This window comes from Schistocerca gregaria, chromosome 3 (assembly GCF_023897955.1).
Source record: "Schistocerca gregaria isolate iqSchGreg1 chromosome 3, iqSchGreg1.2, whole genome shotgun sequence".
Lineage (NCBI taxonomy): Eukaryota > Metazoa > Arthropoda > Insecta > Orthoptera > Acrididae > Schistocerca > Schistocerca gregaria.
Genome location: NC_064922.1, coordinates 562,278,812 through 562,300,775, shown reverse-complemented (window position 1 = coordinate 562,300,775; position 21,964 = coordinate 562,278,812). Strand labels below are relative to the sequence as shown.

Genomic DNA, 21,964 nt, shown 5'->3' with positions numbered 1-21,964 from the left:
ATTTTGGGAAAGTCACCCAGAACTGCGGGTCAGAGGAGACTTACTGTACAGGACGAGATAGAATGACTGATGTGCTGGAACTCCATCAGATCAGATTCGAAAACCTGAGAGGTTAAAGATGGAAGAAATTCTAATATGCAGACAGATATTACTGCTTAAACGTCATGCATGAGTTATTAAGAGTGAAAAGTGAAGTGCATTGTATGTAACAGAGGGGGGAGGGAGGGCAGTGAAAAATAGATGGGAAAGACAATGAAAGATGCAGAAACTAAAACAGAGTGAAGCAAAGAGTAGTTGCAGTGATGAAATGATGAGACAGAAGAAATTAATGTAAATTAAGGCCAGGTGGGTGGTGAGAACCAAGGACATATTGTAGTGCTAGTTCTCACTTGCATAGTTCTGAGAAACTGGTGTCTGGGAAAAGAATTCAGATGGTGCCTGTAGTGAAACAGGCACCGAAGTCATGAATGTAATGTTGTAGAGCATGCTCCACAACAGTATATTGCATGTTGCCTGTATACTCCCTCTGCCTATGCCCTTTCACCCTAATTGATAATTTGCTGGTAGTCATGCTGATGTAGAAGGCTGAACAGTGTTTACATAACAGCTGCTATGTGACATGCATCAGTTTGCAGGTGGCTCTCCCTTTGACAGTATATATTTTGCCAGTTATAGGGCTGTTGTACCTCAGCACCCATCTTCCTATCCTATGGCTCCTACCCCTGTGACCGTCCCTGCTGCAAGACTTGGCCTATGCACCCTCCTACCACGACCTACAACAGCCCTATAACTGGCAAAACATATACTATCAAAGGGAGAGCCACTTATGAAACAACATGTGTCATATACCAGCTGTTATGTAAACTGGCATGACTACCACTGTATTATCAATTAGGGTGAATGGGTATAGGCAGAGGGTGTATACTGGCTTTTCATCAACCTCCCAACCTCCGCAATATCCTTGTCAGACCCTATACTACTTCTGCACCCATCTCCTCACCCCATGGCTCCTACCCCTGTGACAGTCCCCGGTGCAAGACTTTCCTTATGCACCCTCCTACCACCACCTATTCCAGCTCTGTAACTGGCAAAACATGTACTATCAAATGGAGAACCAAGTGTGAAATGACACATCTTGTACCAGCTGTTATGTAAACAGTGTTCTGCCTTTTACATCGGCTTGACTACCACCCAGTAATCAGTCAGGTTGAATGGGCATAGGCAGAGGATGTATACAGGCAACACACAATATCCTGTTGCGGAGCATTCTCTACAACATGACATTCAAGAACTCGGTGCCTGTTTCACCACATGCACCATCTGAATTCTTACCCCAGACACCAGTTTCTCAGAACTCCACAGGTGGGAACTAGCACTACAACATGTCCTTGGTTCTCGGATTCACCTTGGCCTTAATTTACGAGGGCTGCTCAATAACAAATGATCATAATTTTTTTTGACAACATACCCCTACTCATCCTCATAATTTTGATGATCCTCCCCTGAATGCGATGCGCTTGTCCCAGTGTTTCTGCCAGTCTCCAAATACATGTTAGAAACCATTTTTTGAGAGGTCCTTCAAAATCAGTTCCGCAGCCTTCACCACTGCTTCTGATGATTGATAATGCCTCCCACGAAGGTATTTCTTCATGTTAGGGAATAGAAAAAAGTCGCATGGGGCTAAATCCGACTATAGGGAGGGTGATGGATGCACTTCACGTTGATTTTTGCAAGATATTGAGCAACAACATTGACAGTATGTGGCTGCACATTATCATGGTGCAGCAATCAGCTTGCTTCATGGAAATGTGGTCTTTTGCACCTGATATTGAACTTTTTCAGGACATCCTTGTAGTATTGTCCAGTCACTGATGTGTGTACAGGTACAGCATGCTGATAAACCATTCCATGAATATCAAAGAATGAGATGATCATAACTTTCCCAGCAGAAGCAACCACTTTTGATTTTTTGGGGGTTGGTGATGAAGGGAATTTCCACACTGAGCTTTGCTGTTTGCCCTTAGGATCACAATGATGTATCCAAGTTTCATCAGCAGTGATTACATTTGAAAGAAACTCCAGATCTTCCTCTAACATCAACTTTAACTGCATGTAGACCTGCATGCGAATGTCCTTTTGTTCGGGAATCAACAGTCTTGGAACCCATTGTGCACAAACACGTGTCACGTAATTTTTCTGTCACCAATGTGTGGGTGGCACCCAATGAAATGTTCAGTATTTCAGAAAGTGATATTAAGGTAATTCATCAATCTTCTCTTACAATGACAGCAACAGTGTTGATGTTTTCTTCAGTCAGGGTAGTAACTGGAGTGCCGGGTCCACCTTCCTTTGAAATTGATTGTCTCCCCTCTTTAAACATTTTAAGCCACCTTCTAACTGTGCTGTAGGGAAGAACAGACTCTCCATAGGCTCCTGTAACATTGTATAGGCCTCAGCTGAAAATTTGTTGAGACAAAAGCAGAATTTCAAAGCTGCATATTGTTCCTTGCATGTTACGTCCATTGCAGCAGTAGGTGATACTGAACATGTCTGACCTTGCCTGTCTCTCACAGGCGGAAACTAGGAGTCCCAACAATGAAACTACTATGGCTTGTTTGTTGCACATTAAGCTAACAGAATATCATTAGGTTAAATTTTAGTGCAAAAATTATGAACATTAAAAATTATGATAATTCTTTATTGAACAGCCCCCGTACATTAATTTCTTCCATCTCGGCATTTCTCCACTGTAACTACTCTTTGCTTCAGTCTGTTTTAATTTTTACATCTTTCATTGACTTTCCCATCTATTTTTCACCACCACCTCTTACCTCTCTGATGTACAATACACTTAGCTTTTCATTTTTATTAACTCATGCGTGATGTTTAAGCAGTAATCTCTGTCTGTATATTACCCTGTCTTGCACCTTTAAGCTCTCAGGGTTTCAAATCTTGTCCGATGCAGTCCCCAACAATCAGTCTTTTCTTCTAATCCTGTATGGTAAGTCTTCCTTGACCCACAGTTCTGGGTGACTTTCAGAAAATCTACCCCTTTTCCTAGACTTCTCCAGTCCTTTTCCTTCACCTCTCTTCCTTCCCCTTCAATCCTCCTGCCTGAAGAAGGAGCCACTCGCTCCGAAAGCTTGCCAATTACAAATGTGTTTTATGTGTGCATTATGCCGTCACTCAGTGAGTAGATTTTTTTATCTATCCATTGAAATAATTGTATGAATGTAATAGAGGGAAACATTCCACGTGGGAAAAATATATCTAAAAACAAAGATGATGTGACTTATCAAACAAAAGTGCTGGCAGGTCGACCTGCCAGCGCTTTTGTTTGGTAAGTCTCATCTTTTTAGATACATTTAAATACGAGGGTCAGTCAAAAAGTAATGCCTCCTATTTTTTTTTCTACGTTTAATTGTCAGGAAATTTAAATGCAATTACATAGGTTGAAAACCACAACATTGAGGATCATTTTGTCATTTTTCAATGTAATCTCCGCCCATCTCTACAGTTTTGGTCCATCTTTGAACAAGGGCATGTATCCCAGCACGGTAAAAATCACAGCTCTGCTTCCTAAGCCATTGACGCACGGATGTTTTGACGGCCTCCTCATCTTCAAAATGAATCCCACGATGAGCTTCTTTTAGTGGCCCGAACAGATGGAAGTCTGATGGTGCCAGGTCAGGGCTGTATGGGGGATGAGGCAAAACTTCCCATCCAATTTTGACAATCTCGTCAGAGGTGTGACGACTGGTGTGTGGTCTTGCTTTGTCATGCAAAAGAAGAACTTCTGCCATTGATTTTGTTGGGCGAACTCGCTGAAGATGTGCTTTAAGTTTTTTGAGGGTTGTGACGTATTGAACAGAATTTATTGTGCATCCCTGCTCCAAAACATCAACCAGAATCACACCCTCTGTATCCCAGAAAACTGTTGCCATAACTTTCCCTGCCCATCGCACAGTTTTGAATTTTTTCTTCCTCGGCGAGCTTGTGTGACGCCACTCCGTTGACTGCCTCTTTGATTCGGGTTCAAAAAAATGCACCCATGTTTCGTCCCCGGTCACAATTTTTTTCAGAAACTCATCTCCCTCCAAACGGAAGCGCTGCAAGTGTTGGAAGGCTATTGTTTTCCTTGCCTCTTTATTCTGATCGGTTAACATTCTTGGAACCCACCGTGCACAAACTTTTGAGTACCCCAATTGTTTAATAATCGTGATCACACTGCCTTTACTAAGAGAAATAATGGGACACACTTCATCTGCAGTCACCCGACGGTCATCACGAATGATGTCATCAACTTGCTGAATGTTGTGTGGAGTCACTGCACTCACCGGCCTGCCGCTCCACTTTTCGTCAGTCAACGGTGTTTGCCCTTCAGCTTCCTTACAACGACAAACCCATCGTCTAACAGTGCTGACATCCACTGTCACAACACCATACACCTTCTTAAGTCTTTCATGAATGCGTATGGGCGTTTCACCTTCTGCATTCAAGAATTCAATCACACAATGCTGTCTCAAACGAACATCGATGTCGGCCATCTTACAAACTTCTGCTGTGCTGCCACCTGTTGACACAGAAAGTTACTGCTGCAGTGGATTGCAGAAGAAGGTTTGAGGAATGGCGCCAAATTCAAATTTTTCACTTAACTTAATTTTTTTAAGTAGAAAAAAATGGGAGGCATTACTTTTTGACCGACCCTCATAATTAAACTGATTTGGCAGACAAGCTGAAGGACACAAAATGCACACTGATTGTTGAGCCACTCCAACTGCCAGGCTCAGCTACCCCTAATGTGTGTGTCGGCCAGTGTGGCCGAGCGATTCTGGGCACTTCAGTCTGGAACCACGCGACCGCTATGGTCGCAGGTTTCGAATCCTGCCTAGGGCATGGATGTGTGTGATATCCATAGCTTAGTTAGGTTTAAGTAGTTCTAAGTTCTAGGGGACTGATGAGCTCAGATGTTAAGTCCCATAGTGCTCAGAGCCATTTGAACCAACCCAATGTGTGTGACACTTTAACAGGTACCTCCAATCAATTGTACCTCCCCCTCTCCAGCAAGCGGTGTCAACTCCCTACACTCTCTTGTTCACCCAGCCATTCATGCCACTGCTAAGCTAGTTACCAAGCAATTAGTGCGGCTGGGGTTAAGAACAATGTCACAATTGGATGCGAGCTTGTGTTCCATGCCAGAGAAGTAGAGTCGGATGACATGCACAGCTCCATCTAGGACAGTTCAGCATTCCCAAAGGACACCTATGTCATGTACATAACAACATTGTTGGCCTCCTCCCTCCATTCCTCCTAGGGCTTTCGAGATAAATTCTCAGTCATCAACCAAGTCTCAAGGTGGGTCAAAGCCATTCCTTTATCTTTTATAATGGCTGCTTTGGTTGCCCAATCCTTCGTCAGCTTCTGGAGCTCTCATTTTCGTTGCCCTTCATCTGCAATCACCAACCAGTGCCACCAGTTTGTATCCTCACTGCTCACCAAACTTTGTGAGCTGTGCAGTTTTGACAAGTTCCACACCATTTCCTACCATCCACAGAGCAATGGTATTGTGGAGCATTGGCACTAAATCCTTAAGATGGCACTAATGTGTATCTGTACAGCCTTTTGTGACCATTGTCACTGAAGTTAAAATCTTTTGGGTTGTTAGGCCATGTCACATTTCTTTAAACAATTGATGTTTTGACCCTTCTGCTGGGATCTCCTGCAGGATCTTGTGGTATCCACTGAAGATTAGGAGTACTCAATCTTCCCAGGTGAGTTTGTTGGACACTTACACCTCACAAATGAAGATGAGCTTCCTGCTCTACTTGATAAAATATGTGAATAAATTTCACAAGTCCTTGCTCAGGAAACTGCATTCTGTACCACGAGCAAAAAGGTCTTGCAAGCTGCAATTATGTTATGCTTTGTGACGACTCCCTCTGTGCATGTCTCCAGCCTCAGTACTTGGGCCCTCACAAAGTTCTTGACCAGGGTCAGAACACACTGGACATTGTGCTTAACAGCAAATACCAAAGTCTCAATAAATAGGATAAAGCTAGCATGGTTGTTAACAGATGATCTACAGTTCTCTGTTTGTTCCCACAGCTTCACAGCACACAGTTCATGGCACTCCTCCATGAGATAAAATTTGTGGAGTGTGTGATGGCTCCACCTCCCAGTGAGACACCCCTCCCCCCTCCACCTCCCTCCCCCCCCCTCTCAATACGATGTACAGTGTTTACTACATCACAGACATCACCCTGGGTGATCTCTCTATTGAGGTTTGAGACTGCACTGTCTTCATTTTTATCATCCTCCCTTCAGTGCAATACAATGCCTCAGAAACTCACACACAGCTACTGAAATCCTTTTAGCTCCCATCAGACACTGAACAGGACATCCTAGTGACCAAAATCTACAGCATCCTCTCCATTGTCATGCCGCTCCGCTCACCACTCGTGGACCTCATTCCACGTGACAAACCCCCATGCTACTGCATGGCACAACTCCTTCACCCACCTATGCGGCTTCAATGTTTCATCATGGATAACATCTCCTTTCCTTCCCTGTGCTCTGCACTACCTGGGGGGGGAGGGGGGAGGGGGAAGGGTCTCTGTGGTGACTATCCACCACAAGAAACATCATCTTCGAGTTTGATTTGTAGACTCTATGATTGAAGATCTTTGCTATGTTTTGTCTTCGTGTGGTGCTTCTCTTCAATGTTCACACTATGTGTGTATGTGATACATGTATTTAATAAAAATGTTCTTCAACATACATTATGTTGGTGATTGTTATTATGTCATCAAAAAACTAATGGAAGACAATTTTCAAACAGCATTCAATGGTACCCAGCTAACAAGTTGTAAAAATGTCTGTGTATTGATATGCCCTAACTCTGTCACACACAACCATGTCTTCTCCACAATAAACAGGACCACACTGTTTACCTCACATCCACATGGATGCCATGCTTTTGTTTTGTATTCATAAAGAAATCTGTCTATGTGATAGCTCTGCCATAATTCTCGGGCTGAGCCTTTTGAAAACTTATTTCTATGTCCCCTGTTTGGCAGTGGAGAACACACACTTCCACTAGTCCTTAAATCCTGAAGTGGACACTCATTCACTCCATAAATCCTCCTTCGGGGAAAGCACTTTTCTGTCAAAAGGTGTTGCATTTATTTATTTGTCCTTGAAAGCGCATTTATTGAAATTAGTATCCGAGCGAGGTGGCGCAGTGGTTAGCATACTGGACTCGCATTTGGGAGGACAACGGTTCAATCCCGTCTCCAACCATCCTGATTTAGGTTTTCCATGATTTCCCTAAATCGTTTCAGGCAAATGTCGGGATGGTTCCTTTGAAAGGGCGTGGCTGATTTCCTTCCCCAGCCTTCCCTAACCCGAGCTTGTGCTCCGTCTCTAATGACCTCGTTGTCGACGGGACTTTAAACAACACTAACCTAACCTGAAATTAGTATGTTGATATACAATTTATGTAATTGTCCATCTACCTCTTGTAATGTTACACATTTCAAAGAGGTAATGTCAACCATGGATCAGATGTACATGAACCACGGACTTTGCCATTGGTGGGGCTGCTTGTGTGCCTCAGTGATCAGTGATACAGATTACAGATAGTTGTACAGTAGGTACAACCATAATAATAATAATAATAATAATAATAATAATAATAATAATAATAATAATAATAATGGTTTATTTGTCCATAATAACTTTTAACAGTCGTGGACATAGTCAGTCAGTATATACATGAACAATAATAATAGTTTAGTAGTAGAAATAAAGTACATACAACATTAAAAATCATTGCTGGAGTACAAACATTTAGCAATTAACAGCTACTTTAATTTTATTTTAAATATGTTTCCTTTTAACATTTTTATGGTATTTGGCAGTCTATTGTAAAAATATCTTCCAGCAGAAAATGGATTATGATCGGTTGCTTTTTTATTTCTGAATTTTATGTGGTAATCCTCTTTCTTCCTTGTATTATAACTATGGATATCACTATTTATTATACTGTGCTGCATATTTTCTTTTACTAACTGTATAGCCCTTAGAACATATAATGAATACACTGTTAGTATATTATACTTAATGAAGTATTCTGTACAGGCATTACTGGGGGGGGGGGGGGGGGGTGGTATCTGTTTGTTGAGAGGCTAGAGAAATGTATGGTTCCTGATGAGGGACTGCAGCCTTTTCACTATTTGCAGGGGCAAAAGTCTTGATGATTGACTGATCTCACTTTGTAATATCAACCAAAATGGCCCTGCTGTGAATGGTTGAAAGCAAGGGGAAACTGCAGCCATAATTTTTCCCAAGGGCATGCTGCTCTACTGTATGGTTAAAGGATGATGGCATCTTCTTGGGTAAAATATTCCGGAGGTAAAATAGTTGCCCATAGAATCTCCGGGTAGGGACTACTAAGGAAGATGTCATCATCAGGAGAAACAAAACTGACTTCCTATAGGTCTGAGCATGGAATGTTAGTGCCCTTAACTGGGCAGGTAGGTTAGAAAATTTGAAAAGGGAAATGGATTTGCTGAAATTAGATATAGTGGGAATTAGTGAAGTTTGTTGGCAGGAGGAACAAGACTTCTGGTCAGGTGAATACAGGGTTGTAAGTATAAAATCAAATATGGATAATGCAAGAGTAGATTTAATAATGAACAAGAAAACAGGAATGTGGGTAAGCTGATATGAACAGCATAGTGAATGCATTATTGTAGCCAAGACACAAAGCCCACACTCACCACAGTAGTACAAGTTTATATGTCAACAAGCTCCACAGATGATGATGATGAGATTGAAGAAATGTATGACAAGATAAAAGAAATTATACAGGTAGTTAAGGGAGATGAAAATTTAATAGTGATGGGGGACTGGAATTTGATAGTAGAAAAAGGAAGAGAGGGAAAATAGGGGGTGAATATGGACTGGGGGAAGGGAATGAAAGAAGTCACCTGGTAGAATTTCGCACAGAGCATAATTTAATCATCACTAATGCTCCAGGTTTCAAATTGTAAAACATTTCCAGGGGCAGATGTGGACTCTGACCACAATTTACTGTTTATGAACTGTACATCAATACTGAAGAAAAAGGTAGAAGGTAGGAAATTAAGGAGATGGAACCTGGATGAGTTGAAAGAACCAGAGATTGCTGAGAGTTTCAGAGGGAGCATTAGGCAAAGGTTGACTAGAACAGCAGAAAGGAATACAATCAAAGACATATGGGTAGCTTTAAGAGAAGAATCCGAGGATCAAATAGGTAAAAAGACAAGACCAAGTAAAAATCCTTGGATAACACAAGATATATTGAATTTAATAGATGAAAGGAGAAAATATAAAAATGCAGCAAGTGAAGCAAGCAAAAAGGAATTCAAACACTTAAAAAATCATATTGGCAGGAAATGCAAAATGGCTAAACAGGAATGGTTAGAGGACAACTGTAATGGGAAGACAGATACAGCCCACAGGAAAATTAAAGATGCCTTTGGTGAAAAGAGAAGCAGCTGCTTGAATATCAAGAGCTCATATGCGAAAGCAGTCCTAAGCAAAGAAGGGAACGCTGAAAGATGGAAGGAGTATATAGATGGAGATAAACTTGAAGGCAATATTATGGAAAGGGAAGTGGACATAGATGAAGACAAGATGAAAGATATGATATTGTGAGAAGAATTTGATGCTCTGAAACATGGGTGTGCAAGAAAAATGAGACAGGCAAAATACCCTCAGACTTTGAAAAAAACGTAACAACCCCAATTCCAAAGCAAAGCAGGTGCTGACAGGTGTGAAAATTACCAAACTATCAGTTTCATCATGGTTGCAAAATGCTAACATGAATTCTTTACAGAACAAAGGAACACCTGATAGAAAACTAACATTGGGGAAGATCACTTTGGATTCTGGAGAAATTTAGGAACATGAAAGACAATTCTGTCCTAATGAATTATCTTAGATGATAGGTTAAAGAAAGGCAAACCTACATTTATAGCATTTGTAGACTTAGAGAAGGCTTTTGACGATGTTGACTGTAATACTCTCTTTGAAATTCTGAGGATAGTTGGGATAAAATACAGGGAGTGAAATGATATTTATAATTTGCACAGAAACCAGATAGCAGTAATAAGAGTCAAAGGGATGAAATGGAAGCAGTGGTTGAGAAAGGAGTGAGAAAGGGTTGGTGTCTGTTCCTGATGTTATTCAGATAGTACATTGAACAAGCATTAAATCAAAGAAAAATTTGGAGTAGGAATTTGAGTTCAGGGAAAAGAAATAAAAACTTTGAGGTTTAGCAGTGACCTTGTAGTTGTGTCAGAGACAGCAATGGACTTGGAAGAGCAGTTGAACAAAATGGACAGTGTCTTGAAAGGTGTGTGTAAGATGAACATCCAAAAGCAAAACAAGGATAATGAAATGTGGTTAAATTAAACCAGGTGGTGCTAAGGGAATCAGATTAGGAAACAAGACACTTAAAGTAGTCGATGAATTTTGCTTTTGGGCAGCAAAGTAACATGATGGCCAAAGTAGAAAGGCTATAACATGGAGATTGGCAATGGCACGAAAAGCATTTCTGAAGAAGAGAAATTTGTTAATATGGAATATAGATTTACATGAGTCTTTTCTGAAAGTATTTGTCTGGAGTGTAGCCATGTTTGGAAGTGAAACATGGACGATAAACAGTTTAGACAAAAAGAGAATAGAAACTTTTGAAATGTTATGCTACAGAAGAATGTTGAAGATTATGGAGCAAGCAACTAATGAGAAGGTGCTGAATAGAATTGGGGAGACAGGAAATTTGTGCCACAACTTGATCAGAAGAAGGGATCGTTTGATAGGACACATTCTGAGACATCAAGGGATCACCAACCTAGTACTGGAGGGAACTGTAGGAGGTAAAAATCGCAAAGGGAGTCCAAAAGATGAACACAGTGAGCAAATTCAGAAGAATGTAGGATGCAGTAGTAACTCATAGATGAAGAAGCTCACACAGGGTGGACTGGCATGGAGAGCTGCATCAAGCCAGTCTTTGGACTGAAGACCACAACTACAGCAGCAAAGGATACCAACAGTTGTTTGTGATTTGAGAAATATTTTCTACTTGTAGGTGACAAATTTTTGAAAATAGGTGAATGATTTATATTTTAATAGTATTTTTTGGACACAAATATCTTTCCACGTGCTTGAGTATGAACCCACAGATTTTTCTTGTTATGGCAATGATGTTTATAGCTTGTATTATGGTTGTAAATGTTTTGTATATTGAATGTAGTAGCTACAACAAGCATCTGTAGCTTGATTCCATTGATCTGTGCATATTGTCTTTCTGGTAACATATTTTTAGGAATAATCACTTCTGCATTAGGTGCAGAGTTACATTCAATGCAATGATTTACAGAAAATGTTATATTTATACGAAATATTATGATTCCTTGCATATATGACTGTTTCCTTTAAGATTTTCTTTAATTATCTTTTGAAACTGGAGTCATCAAAATGTTAATGGAGAAAAATGTAGAAAGTGCTATGTCTACTGAGTCTCAATTGTGAATAGTTGAATATCACACAGTTATAATCCAGAAAGAAATATAAATTTTTTTGCTAGCCACCTTGAAAATACAGGGACAAAATGAATTAATGGAAAGGGGATATGGTGGCTTGTTAGAATTGGTACATCTGATTTGTGTGATGACATATTTCATATCAAGAACCCTCAGATAATTTGATATCTGGTTTTATATAATGTCCACTTGTGCAAATTATTTCAAAAGTGCTTTGTATCTACATATTGTTATGTATGTAGGAAAATACCATGCCATTGCTGGCTGACTTGCATAGAGTTTTGAAAGAGACTGTGATGGTGGCTTTTGTAAATGGTTCTGCACAGAGAACGCAATACAAGACCTTACAAATGAAGTGCTGTCAGAGCAAAACAAGAAAAAGTACCCTGTTTATTTTATGACTTTGCCAAAACACTTGATTGTGCAGCTCACAAAGTCCTACTTGCAAGACTAAAGTACTGTGGCTTTAATGACACCTTGCATGGATGAAGTCTTACCTTCATAATGGAAAGCAGAGGGTCACATTGACAGCCTGTGTCATAAGCATGAAACCAACGTCAAATATGAGGTAACACACCCTGTTGGGTGCCATAAGGATCAGTACTGATCCATTATTGTTTATAACTTACATAAATGAACTTCCAGTGACAACTATAGTATTTGCTGACAACACAAGCATACTGGTCAAGGGTCCAAACTCAGCCTTTACAGAAATAGCTTAGATGATATCTTAAGACACCTACAAGTAGTTTGCAGCTAACAGTTTGTATTAATCTCACAATTTTAAATCAGCAAATTACGACTTCCTAGCGTGAGACATAAACATTAATGGTTGTATACTAAATGAAATACACTGTGTGAAAGTTATCGGGGGCTACAGTTGGTTAACAAGTTAAAACAGAATCAACACACAGATAAATTAATCAAGAAGCTTAGTTCAGCACCTATGCCCTTGGAAACACCTCTTGTTGTGTTGAGCTAAAAGCAAGAGTGTTGGCTTATTTTGCATATTTCTACTCCTTGTTGCCTTTTGTAACTATATTTTAAAGTAGTGTGCCTAAAGTAAATCCAAACTGAGGAGCTACTTGATTGAGAAGTAGTGGCTATGGTCACAGTCACTTCCCAACACACGTATATTTAATGGTTTTCCTTGCTGGCAATAACATGAGTTTAAGCTGAACTGTGATTTATACAGTCACAGTACAAGACACAAACATCTGGATGAGATTGATGGAACATGATAAATGAATGAACTATTATAATTGGAACATGTATGAAATACCTGGAGTATTTTCTCAGGAATAGCATGTATTGTAATTTAATAAAACTGTTAATAATAATAATATATTGTGTGAACCGTCCATTGTAATTGACAGACTGATGGATTTTTCTCAATTTTGCCCATTTCTTTTATAATGAGATTTACTGCTTTTAAAAGTTGTCGTTTAATTATGTCTTTATCAAAATTTGGTTGTATGAGATAGGCCCAATATTCCGTTATTTTTATTGTTAAAACACAATTAAATATGTGCAGGATATTTTGAGGGCCGTCGACCTGTATTAATAGTTCGAGACCCAGACCTCATCAGGAACATCATGGTCCGTGATTTTGACTGCTTCGTGGACCGACCAGTGCTACGTTTGAAGAACAGACCACACATAGATAATATGTTAATTAACCTGAAGGGAGCTGAGTGGAAAAAAGTGCGTGCTATGCTCACCCCTACTTTTAGCTCAGGAAAGCTGAAATCTATGGAGGAAATAGTAGTACAGTGTGGAAATCAGATGACACGCTACCTAACAGAACGTAAGTACATAACTACTTTCAGTAACTTCTAAGAACATTAAGAATTTTTGCTTATTGTTTGTGTGTTTTAAAATTTGGGATCTGTAGGTACTTTGCAGTTCCTTGCAATTAGTCTATCACTTTATTTATGCTTCCTGAAATTTGAGGCTCCACTTTTGAGGACAAGTCTTCTTTACTCAGTCTGTTGTTTGTTGGTGCAGGAAGTAAAGCAAGGTATCCTTCACAGTATGCTGATACAATAGCTCCATACTTTACAATCATATACAAATGTTCGCTTGACGAAAGATCTGTACCCAAAGACTGTAAAGTTGCACAGGTCACAACAATATTCAAGAAAAGTAGTAGGAATAATGAACTAAATTATAGGCCCAAATCATTGATGTTGATATGCAGCAGGATTTTAGAACATATATTGTGTTCAAACATTATGAATTACCTCGAAGAGAACAGTCAATTGACACACACTGTCAACACGGATTTAGAAAACATCATTCTTGTGAAACACAACTAGCCCTTTACACATATGAGGTGTTGAGTGCTACTGACAAGTGATTTCAAATTGATTCTGTATATTTAGATTTCCAGGATGCTTTTGATACTGTACCACAAAAGCAGATTGTAGTGAAGTGCTTATGGAATATCATCTCAGTTATGTGACTGGATTTGTGATTTCCTGTCATAGAGATCACAGTTCATAGTAATTGATGGAAAGTCATTGAGTAAAACGTAAGTGATTTCTGACATTCCCCAAGGTAGTGTTAGAGGCCATTTGCATTCCTTATCTACAACAATTTAGGAGACAATCTGAGCAGTCATCTTAAGTTGTTTGCCAATGGTGCTGTCATTTATTGACTAGTAAAGTCATCAGAAGGTCAAAACAAATTGCAAAATGATTTAGAAAAGATTTCTAAATGGTGCGAAAATTGGCAATTGACACTAAATAATGAAAAGTGTGAGGTCATCCTCATGAGTGCTAAAAGGAATCTGTTAAACTTTGGGTCCACAGTAAATCAGTCAAATATAATGGCTGGAAATTTGGCTAAATACCTAGGAATTACAATTATGATAAACTTGAATAAATACCTAGGAATTACAATTATTATCAACTTGAATTGGAAAGAACACATAGAGAATATTGTGGGAAAGGTAAACCAAAGACTGTGTTTTACTTGCAGGACACTCAGAAAATGTAACAGATCTACTAAAGAGACTGCCAACAGTACAATTGTCCATCCTCTTTTGGAGTATTGCAGTGTAGTACGAGACCCTTACCAGATAGGATTGATGGAGCACATCAGGAAAGTTCAAAGAAGATCAGCATGTTTTATATTATCGCGAAATAGGGGAAAGAGTGTCACTGAAATGATACAAGACTTGGGGTGGACATCATTAAAATAAAGGCATTTTTTGCTGCGGGGGAATCTTCTCACAAAATTTCAATCACCAACTTTCTCCTCCACATGTGAAAATATTTTGTTGACACCAACCTACATAGGGAGAAATGATCATCATAACAAAGTAAGGGAATTCAGAGTTCGCGCAGAAAGATGTAGATGTTCATTTCTTCCACATGCTGTTCAAAATTGGAATAATAGAGAATTATTGTTAAGGTGGTTTGATGAATCATTTGGTAGGCACTTAAATGTGTTTTGCAGAGTATCCATGTAGATGTAGATCAAGAAAACCATCTGGTTTGATTTGAACACACAGTCTTTGTGTGTTTATTGATCTTCCATGTACTTGCACTCAATGCAGGTGTTGCTACCACATTCATAATTATTTTTGCTATCAGGTCCAATGTTTCCAGACTGTATAATTCATAACAGAGCAAGGTAGAACCATCCTGCTTGTTCTTGTACCAATCCTTACATCAATATACTTTTTTCTTTATTTTATCTTGTTTTATGAATGCCTAAAATTTTATTGTTCACATTGTCATTTCTCAATTACTGATGACAACAGTCTAATTAATTTACCTGAAATTCATAGTGAACAGATGTCTGTTCGATATGGTCTGCTGGAAGCTCTCATTTGCCTCTTCTCATTAAACATCTTACTTTTTCAAAAAATGTTATGTATCAAAAAATGTCCATAATCAAAGATCTTGTGTTGTAGAACACTTAAATCGTAAGTAATGGTTGTTTCTGAAATGTAATACCATAATTTATAGCTCAGAATTTTCTGACTCCAAAAAGTCTACTTTCACTAGGAAGCTTATTAATTTGCCAATTGTTCCATCAAAAAATTTCATTTTTTAACCATTTTTGGCATATTCTGTGAGTCCCTGCAGAAGTATAAATAATATCATAAAATGGTATTTATAAGTTTGCCCATTTTTTCTTATCATAAAGTTCCATGTTAAATAGACTTGCTCTTTTGCTTATTATTATTGTATTTGCTTATTACACAACCCAGTCATATTAATGTGATCACCTGTCAAGTGCCCAGATAACCAGCTATTGCAGAGTGGACCACTGTAAGATGCACAGGAAGAGAATCAGTGAGGTTCTGGAAGGTACTGATAGGGATATGGAGGCATGCTGATTCCAGTGCTGTGGACAGTTGCATTAAGTTTCTGAACTGATGATCCATAGCTCAAACAGCCCAATCAATGTGGTCCCATAGATCCTTGAATGGGTTTAAATGTAGAGAGCTTGGTGGCAGGGGATTATGGTAAACTCATCCTGGTACTCTTTGAATCAGGCGTGTACACTGCAAGCTGTGTGATACATTGTGTTGTCCTGCTGGTAGATGCTGTGGTGCCGAGAAAAAATAAACTGGGTGGTGGAGATGGACAAGGTCCCCGTGTATAGATGCATACTTCTGTTGATTCACTGTGCCTTCCAGAATGATGATATCACCCATGGAATACCATGAAAAAATTCCCCGGGCTATTTCCTCCTTGTTTGCTTCCAGACATTTCATACCATACATGTCAATACACATCTGTCTGACGAAGCAGAAAACGTGATTCACTTTAAAAGGCTACCTTTCACCATGCAGTGGACATCCAGTTGCAGTACTGTAATGCAAATTACAGCCTTTGTTACCAATGAACAGCAGTCTGCATGAGTGCATGAACCAGGTGCCTGTTGCAGAGGCCTGTATGCAGCAACATTCACTAAATGGTCGTTGAGAAGACACTGTTGCTAGCCCCTTGGTTATCTGCACAGTCAGGTGTTCAACAGCTGCACATCTGTTCACCTGTACACATCTCCATAACTATTTTTCATCACTGTCATCTATGGTCCGTGGAGCACCACAGTTGCCTTGGCTGCAGTTTCTATTGCCATTTTGCCATGAACGGCGTACTTTAACCATGACGACACAGTAACAGTTCAGAAATTAAGCCATTTTGAAAATGCTTCAAACCTTGGCCCAAAAGCTAATGATTGTACCCTTTAGGATGTCTTATAAATCGCTTCCTTTCCACAATATGACTGTGATTGCACTGTTTTCCACTTCCCCCCAAAAGCTGTAATATACCCTCCACTGCTAATGCTGCCACCAGCCAAATGTGAATGGTTATTGCATGTTGATAACACCGGTATTACACTATCAAATTTCTTTGTCAAAGATTTGATCAAAGATGTGATCAAATATTCTGTCAAATATATTTGACAAAGATCTTTGACGTAACGCTAGAAGGGGTATTACACTGTCATCATATTTTTCATCAAAGTTCAAGATGGCTGACAACAATAACTTATTATTAACCGCAGCAGTTGCATGTACCACAATTGCACTCTGTGCTCCTGCGGAAGAGAAGCAGGGGGAAAAAGGAAACATACCTGTGTGAAGCCGTGGGTTTTATGACGGCACGATAAAAGCATTCAACAAAACTTGTTATGTGAGCTTATAGTGGAGAGTGTTAAGTCGTACATCAATTACTTAAGAATTGATGAGCATACATTTCCGTATGTGCTCAATGAAGTGTATCCTCATATCACAAAGCACAATATTCACTTAAGAACTGCTACATCTGCAGAAGACAGGCTCACTGTAACACTCCGATTCCTCGCTACAGGAGAGGCTTAGGTTAGGTCAGGTCAGGTCAGGTCAGGTCTGCAATCATCTTAATCTATTTTTGTATTCAGGGTATCTCATGTTGTAAAGCGCCTCATCAGCTTCATACACGTCTATTAATTTTGTAGTTGTCGGCGCATACCAATTGTATTTACTGGCAATGTTTATAAAAACACAACAGACGACTGAATGCTGCAGTGATGCTAGTGCTCCATGTGGTAACATGTCAGATTGCAGTGAACAGAAGACAAGCGACTTCCTTGATCAAATTTACAGCGAGGCTCTAGATTTGATCAAATATTGGACGACATTTGACAAAGTTCCCTATTACACCATCAAATATCTTTGACAAAGAAATTTGATAGTGTAATACTGGCCTAAGACATAGACAGTGGTCGCATTAATGTTAATAGACTGTGTATTTGTATCTATTGATTTTTCTCTCTCTCCTGTTAAAAATTAAAATATAACAACATATTTTGATTTTTATTACTATGCACATCAGTAAGCAGTTTGCAGCTCAATCCATCGATAAGTGTGTGGCAGTCATTCACAACATCAAAATCAATGTCTATATCTACATCCAAACTCTGCAAAACATTGTGAAGTGCATGGCAGAGAGTACATCCCATTATATCTGTTATTATGGTCTTTTACCATGTCATTGGCATGTAGCATGCAGGAAGAATGATTGATTGAATGCCTTTGTGCACTCTGTAATCAGCCTAATCTTGTCTTTGCAATCTCTATGAGAGTGATACATAAGGGCTTAAAATAATATTCCTAGATTTATCATTTAAAACGGGTTCTAGAAAATTTCTAAGTAGGTTTTCATGGGATAGTTTGCATCTATCTTCAAGTGTCTGCCAGTTCAGTCCTTTCAGCATCTTCATGAAACTGTCCTATGGGTCAAACAAACCTATGACCATTCATGCTGCCCTTATTTATATTCATTCAATATCCCCTGTTAGTCATATGTGGAACATCTCCCACACCCTTGAGCAATATTCTAGGATGGCTTGCATAACTTTTTGTGTTCAGTCTCTGTTGTAGACTGGTAGCATTTTCCTAGAATTCTACCAGTGAACTGTTGTCTGCCACCTGCTTTAGCTACACAACAGTGATCATTCCATTTCAGATCGCTGCAAATTTTTACAAGCATGTATTTGTGTGAATTAACTAATTCCAACTGTGACTCATTGATATCATAGCCACAGGATCAGTACACTTTCTTTTCATTTTGTCAAGTGAACAATTTTACATTCCTGGACATTTAAAGCTAGTTGTCAGTTTTTGCTCAGCTTTGAAATCTTATCAACATCATACTGAATATTTGTGATGTTTCTTCAGGCATTACTTCATTGTAGATAACTGCATTATATGTGAAAAATCTGAGGTTACTGTTAGTATAGGCCACAAGGTTATTAATATACAACATGAACAGCGAGGGTTCCAACACATTTTGATGGGGCACACCCTAAGTTACTTCAGCGTCTGTCAATGACTCTCCATCTAAGCAAGGTAACATTTTGTGTCCTCTGTATGAAAAAAATCATCAATTCTGTCACAAATTTCACAGGAGACTGAAGTGCTCTTGGCCAGTTGTGTACTAAGACAAACAATTTTATCCATTTGTTGGAGTAACAACTGTTTGTTTATTCGCCATAAAATAACTCAGTACTGCTTTAGAGAACGAGGATGAGGACGAGCCATGTGTAGAAATAAGTACAACCAAAATACTCTTCTGTGATGGTGCATAGCAGCTGCTCAGTATGATGAATCCCACAGTTGTCATTAGTACTGATGGACAAGGAGCTGCTGTGGATGTGGTCCCAAGAGGCCATGGGCTCATAGACAATCAAAGGGCAGGCATAGTGAAGCATAGCTTTCTGGAGCAGCTGTGATCCTGGCGAAGGTGCGAGACGGAACTGTCCTATCAGTAGTTGCTGCAGCAAGTGTTGTGGTCCATTGCATAGGTGTGAGGATGTGGCTGGCAGTTGATCTGGGGCCCAGAGCTGAACTGTCCATCAAGGAGTTGATCGGCAACCAAAGTACCCTTCAGTGGATGAACACAGGTGCAGCTTCACATGGACATGTGACCTCGCAGACTCAAGTAGGTGCCTGTGGCAGCAGTACTGCTTACTATGACCTTGTGCCACAAATCAGTGACGCTTGAGTCTCCAGACACTGTGGGAGCTGCAGGAGGCTTTGCTGTGAACAGGTCCATGACTCTTCAGTTGACAAACAACGTCCTGAGGTAAGACTGGGCCATATCTCACCCATGAAGTACATCAGCAGGTATGGTGGCCAGATGTGCAGGGGCTGAGCCTGAAAATTGCGGGTTGAGTTTCGCATGATGTATGGAGGAGGTCAATCTGAGATACCTCATTGCATTTGAGCTCAGAATACGTTTTATGATTCTACAATAAATGGATGTTAGTGATATTTGACAGTAACTTTGTGGGTCACTTCTGCTACCATTCTTGTAGATGGATGAGACCTATGCTTTCTTCCAGCTACTGGTACAATTTTTTGTTTGAGGGATCTATGAAAGATTGTAGTTAAGAGAGGAGCTAATTCTGCTGCAAAATCAGTATAGAATCTGATAGGTATTCTGTCGGTCCCTGGAGCTTTGTTAATTTTAACAGTTTCAGCTGTTTCTCAACACCACTGACACTAATACCTGTTTCAGTCATCTTTTTAGTGGCACAAGAATTAAATTGGGGGCAACACTCCAGGGTTTTTCCATTGTAAAGGAACACTTGAAAATGAAGTTAAACATTTCTGCCTTTGCTTTGCTACCCGTAGTTTTAGTTCCTGTCTCATCCACGAATGTCTGGACTCTAACTTTGGTGCCACTAACATGACAAGAATTGCTTTGGGTTTTGTGAAAGATCTTTTGATGATACTCTGCTATGGTAATCATTGGAGGCTTCATGCATTGCATGCTTGGTAGCCAAATATATTTCATTCAACATCTTTCTATTTATAGCCCTATGCTTTGTTTTGTACCTATGGAGGGTCGCTCCCATCATGTCAACTGTTCTTTTAAACTTGAGCCATAGTTCCTCTACATGCTCTTGTGCTGAGTTCTTCACTGGTATATGACACTACTGCTTCTTTATCTAGTTTACTAAGCATATAAATATATCTGCTTGTTTTAGTTGCCCTTTATGTAATGGTAAATGTTGTTGCTGCAACTGCCTCATGGTCACTAATGCCAGTTTCAGTGTGGATCTCCTCAAAGAAGGAAATTTTATTTGTTGCCATTAGATCTAATGTACATATTTCTGTCATTATTGGTGATCTGAACCATCTGTCATAGGTAGTTTTCAGAGGAGGTATTTAGTAATGTTCCACAGGATGTCTTGTCATGCCCACCGCTAACAAAAATGAAATTTTTGTAATTGATTGTTGGATGATTAAAGTCTCCACCTATGATTACAGTATGACTGGAGAACTTATGCACTCACAAACAAAGGTTTTGTCTAGAGTTTTTGGTTACATTTGGTGTATCTAAATCTGGGACTGCAACTGTGTTACATTTCAGTATAGAAAAATAATCTGTTGATATAGCAAAGTCTAATGAATGCTAGTGTAGTATATGCAGTCACATCAATAATGTAAGTATTAGCACACACTAGGTAGTATAAAATATGTGTTGTTGAAATATGAGTCTCTTCATTCATATTATTAGAATTTGTCTTCATTTATATTTCAGATGTAACAGATAATAGCAATGAGTTTGAAATGAAAGATCTCTTTGGAAGGTTCACAATGGATGTTATTGCAACTTGTGCATTTGGTGTGCAGTGTGACTCGCTGAAGGACCCAAATGATGAGTTTGTGAAAACAGCTTCAGAATTCAATGACATTTCTGTCTTGGACAGAGTTATCATACTTGCTGTACTTTTTATTTTCCCACCACTGCTGAAGTACCTACCAGTGTCCTTCTTCAATGAAAAGGTAAAGAAAAACAATGTATCAGTATTATCCATCTGCCTGACTTTGAAATGTTTGTAGAAATCATATTTGTACTTGTAATACTTTGGAAAATATAGAAGTTTGAAAACGAATTAATCAATTACAATAGCACTGTTCAGTCAGACAGGAGTATGTCTTTCCTCAAACTTATTTGGGATGTGATGCATACCCAGAAGAAGTTAATCTATGTTAGTAAAATCAAACAGTCTCTAGACATAAATTTTTCTTGTGGGAATCCATCTTTAGCATTGATAACTGTTGTGTTGGCAGAAGAGCCAACACCATGTTACTAGAGGAGGCCGAAATGCATGCGTTTTAGCTCACGCAGGCTGGCGTGGGGAGGGAAGAACTATACTGACGTGAGGTCTGGAACATGACAAGGAATTAGAATTCAGAAAGTGGACGTAATTAGTTTGATACTTAGCTTTAATCCATTAATGATGAACGTTGCTCTTGATGGTACATGATTCACAATATTATCTGTTCAGATTATAGAATGTGCCACCTTGCTAAGTTGTAGCAAATGACGTAACTGAAGGATATGCTAAACTGTTGTCTC

The 21,964-nt window shown here is 39.3% G+C and overlaps 1 protein-coding gene across 3 annotated transcripts in view; it reads left to right on the top strand.

The window, feature by feature from the left end:
* LOC126355177 (cytochrome P450 6k1-like) overlaps window positions 1–21,964 on the top strand; it is a 103,668-nt gene that overhangs the window by 45,812 nt on the left and 35,892 nt on the right. For all 3 annotated transcript variants that reach the window (XM_050005391.1, XM_050005390.1, XM_050005389.1), the window contains 2 exons: window positions 13,123–13,395; window positions 21,143–21,387. In XM_050005391.1, coding sequence (XP_049861348.1) covers window positions 13,123–13,395; window positions 21,143–21,387 — 518 coding nt within the window. The remainder of the gene's footprint in view (window positions 1–13,122; window positions 13,396–21,142; window positions 21,388–21,964) is intronic.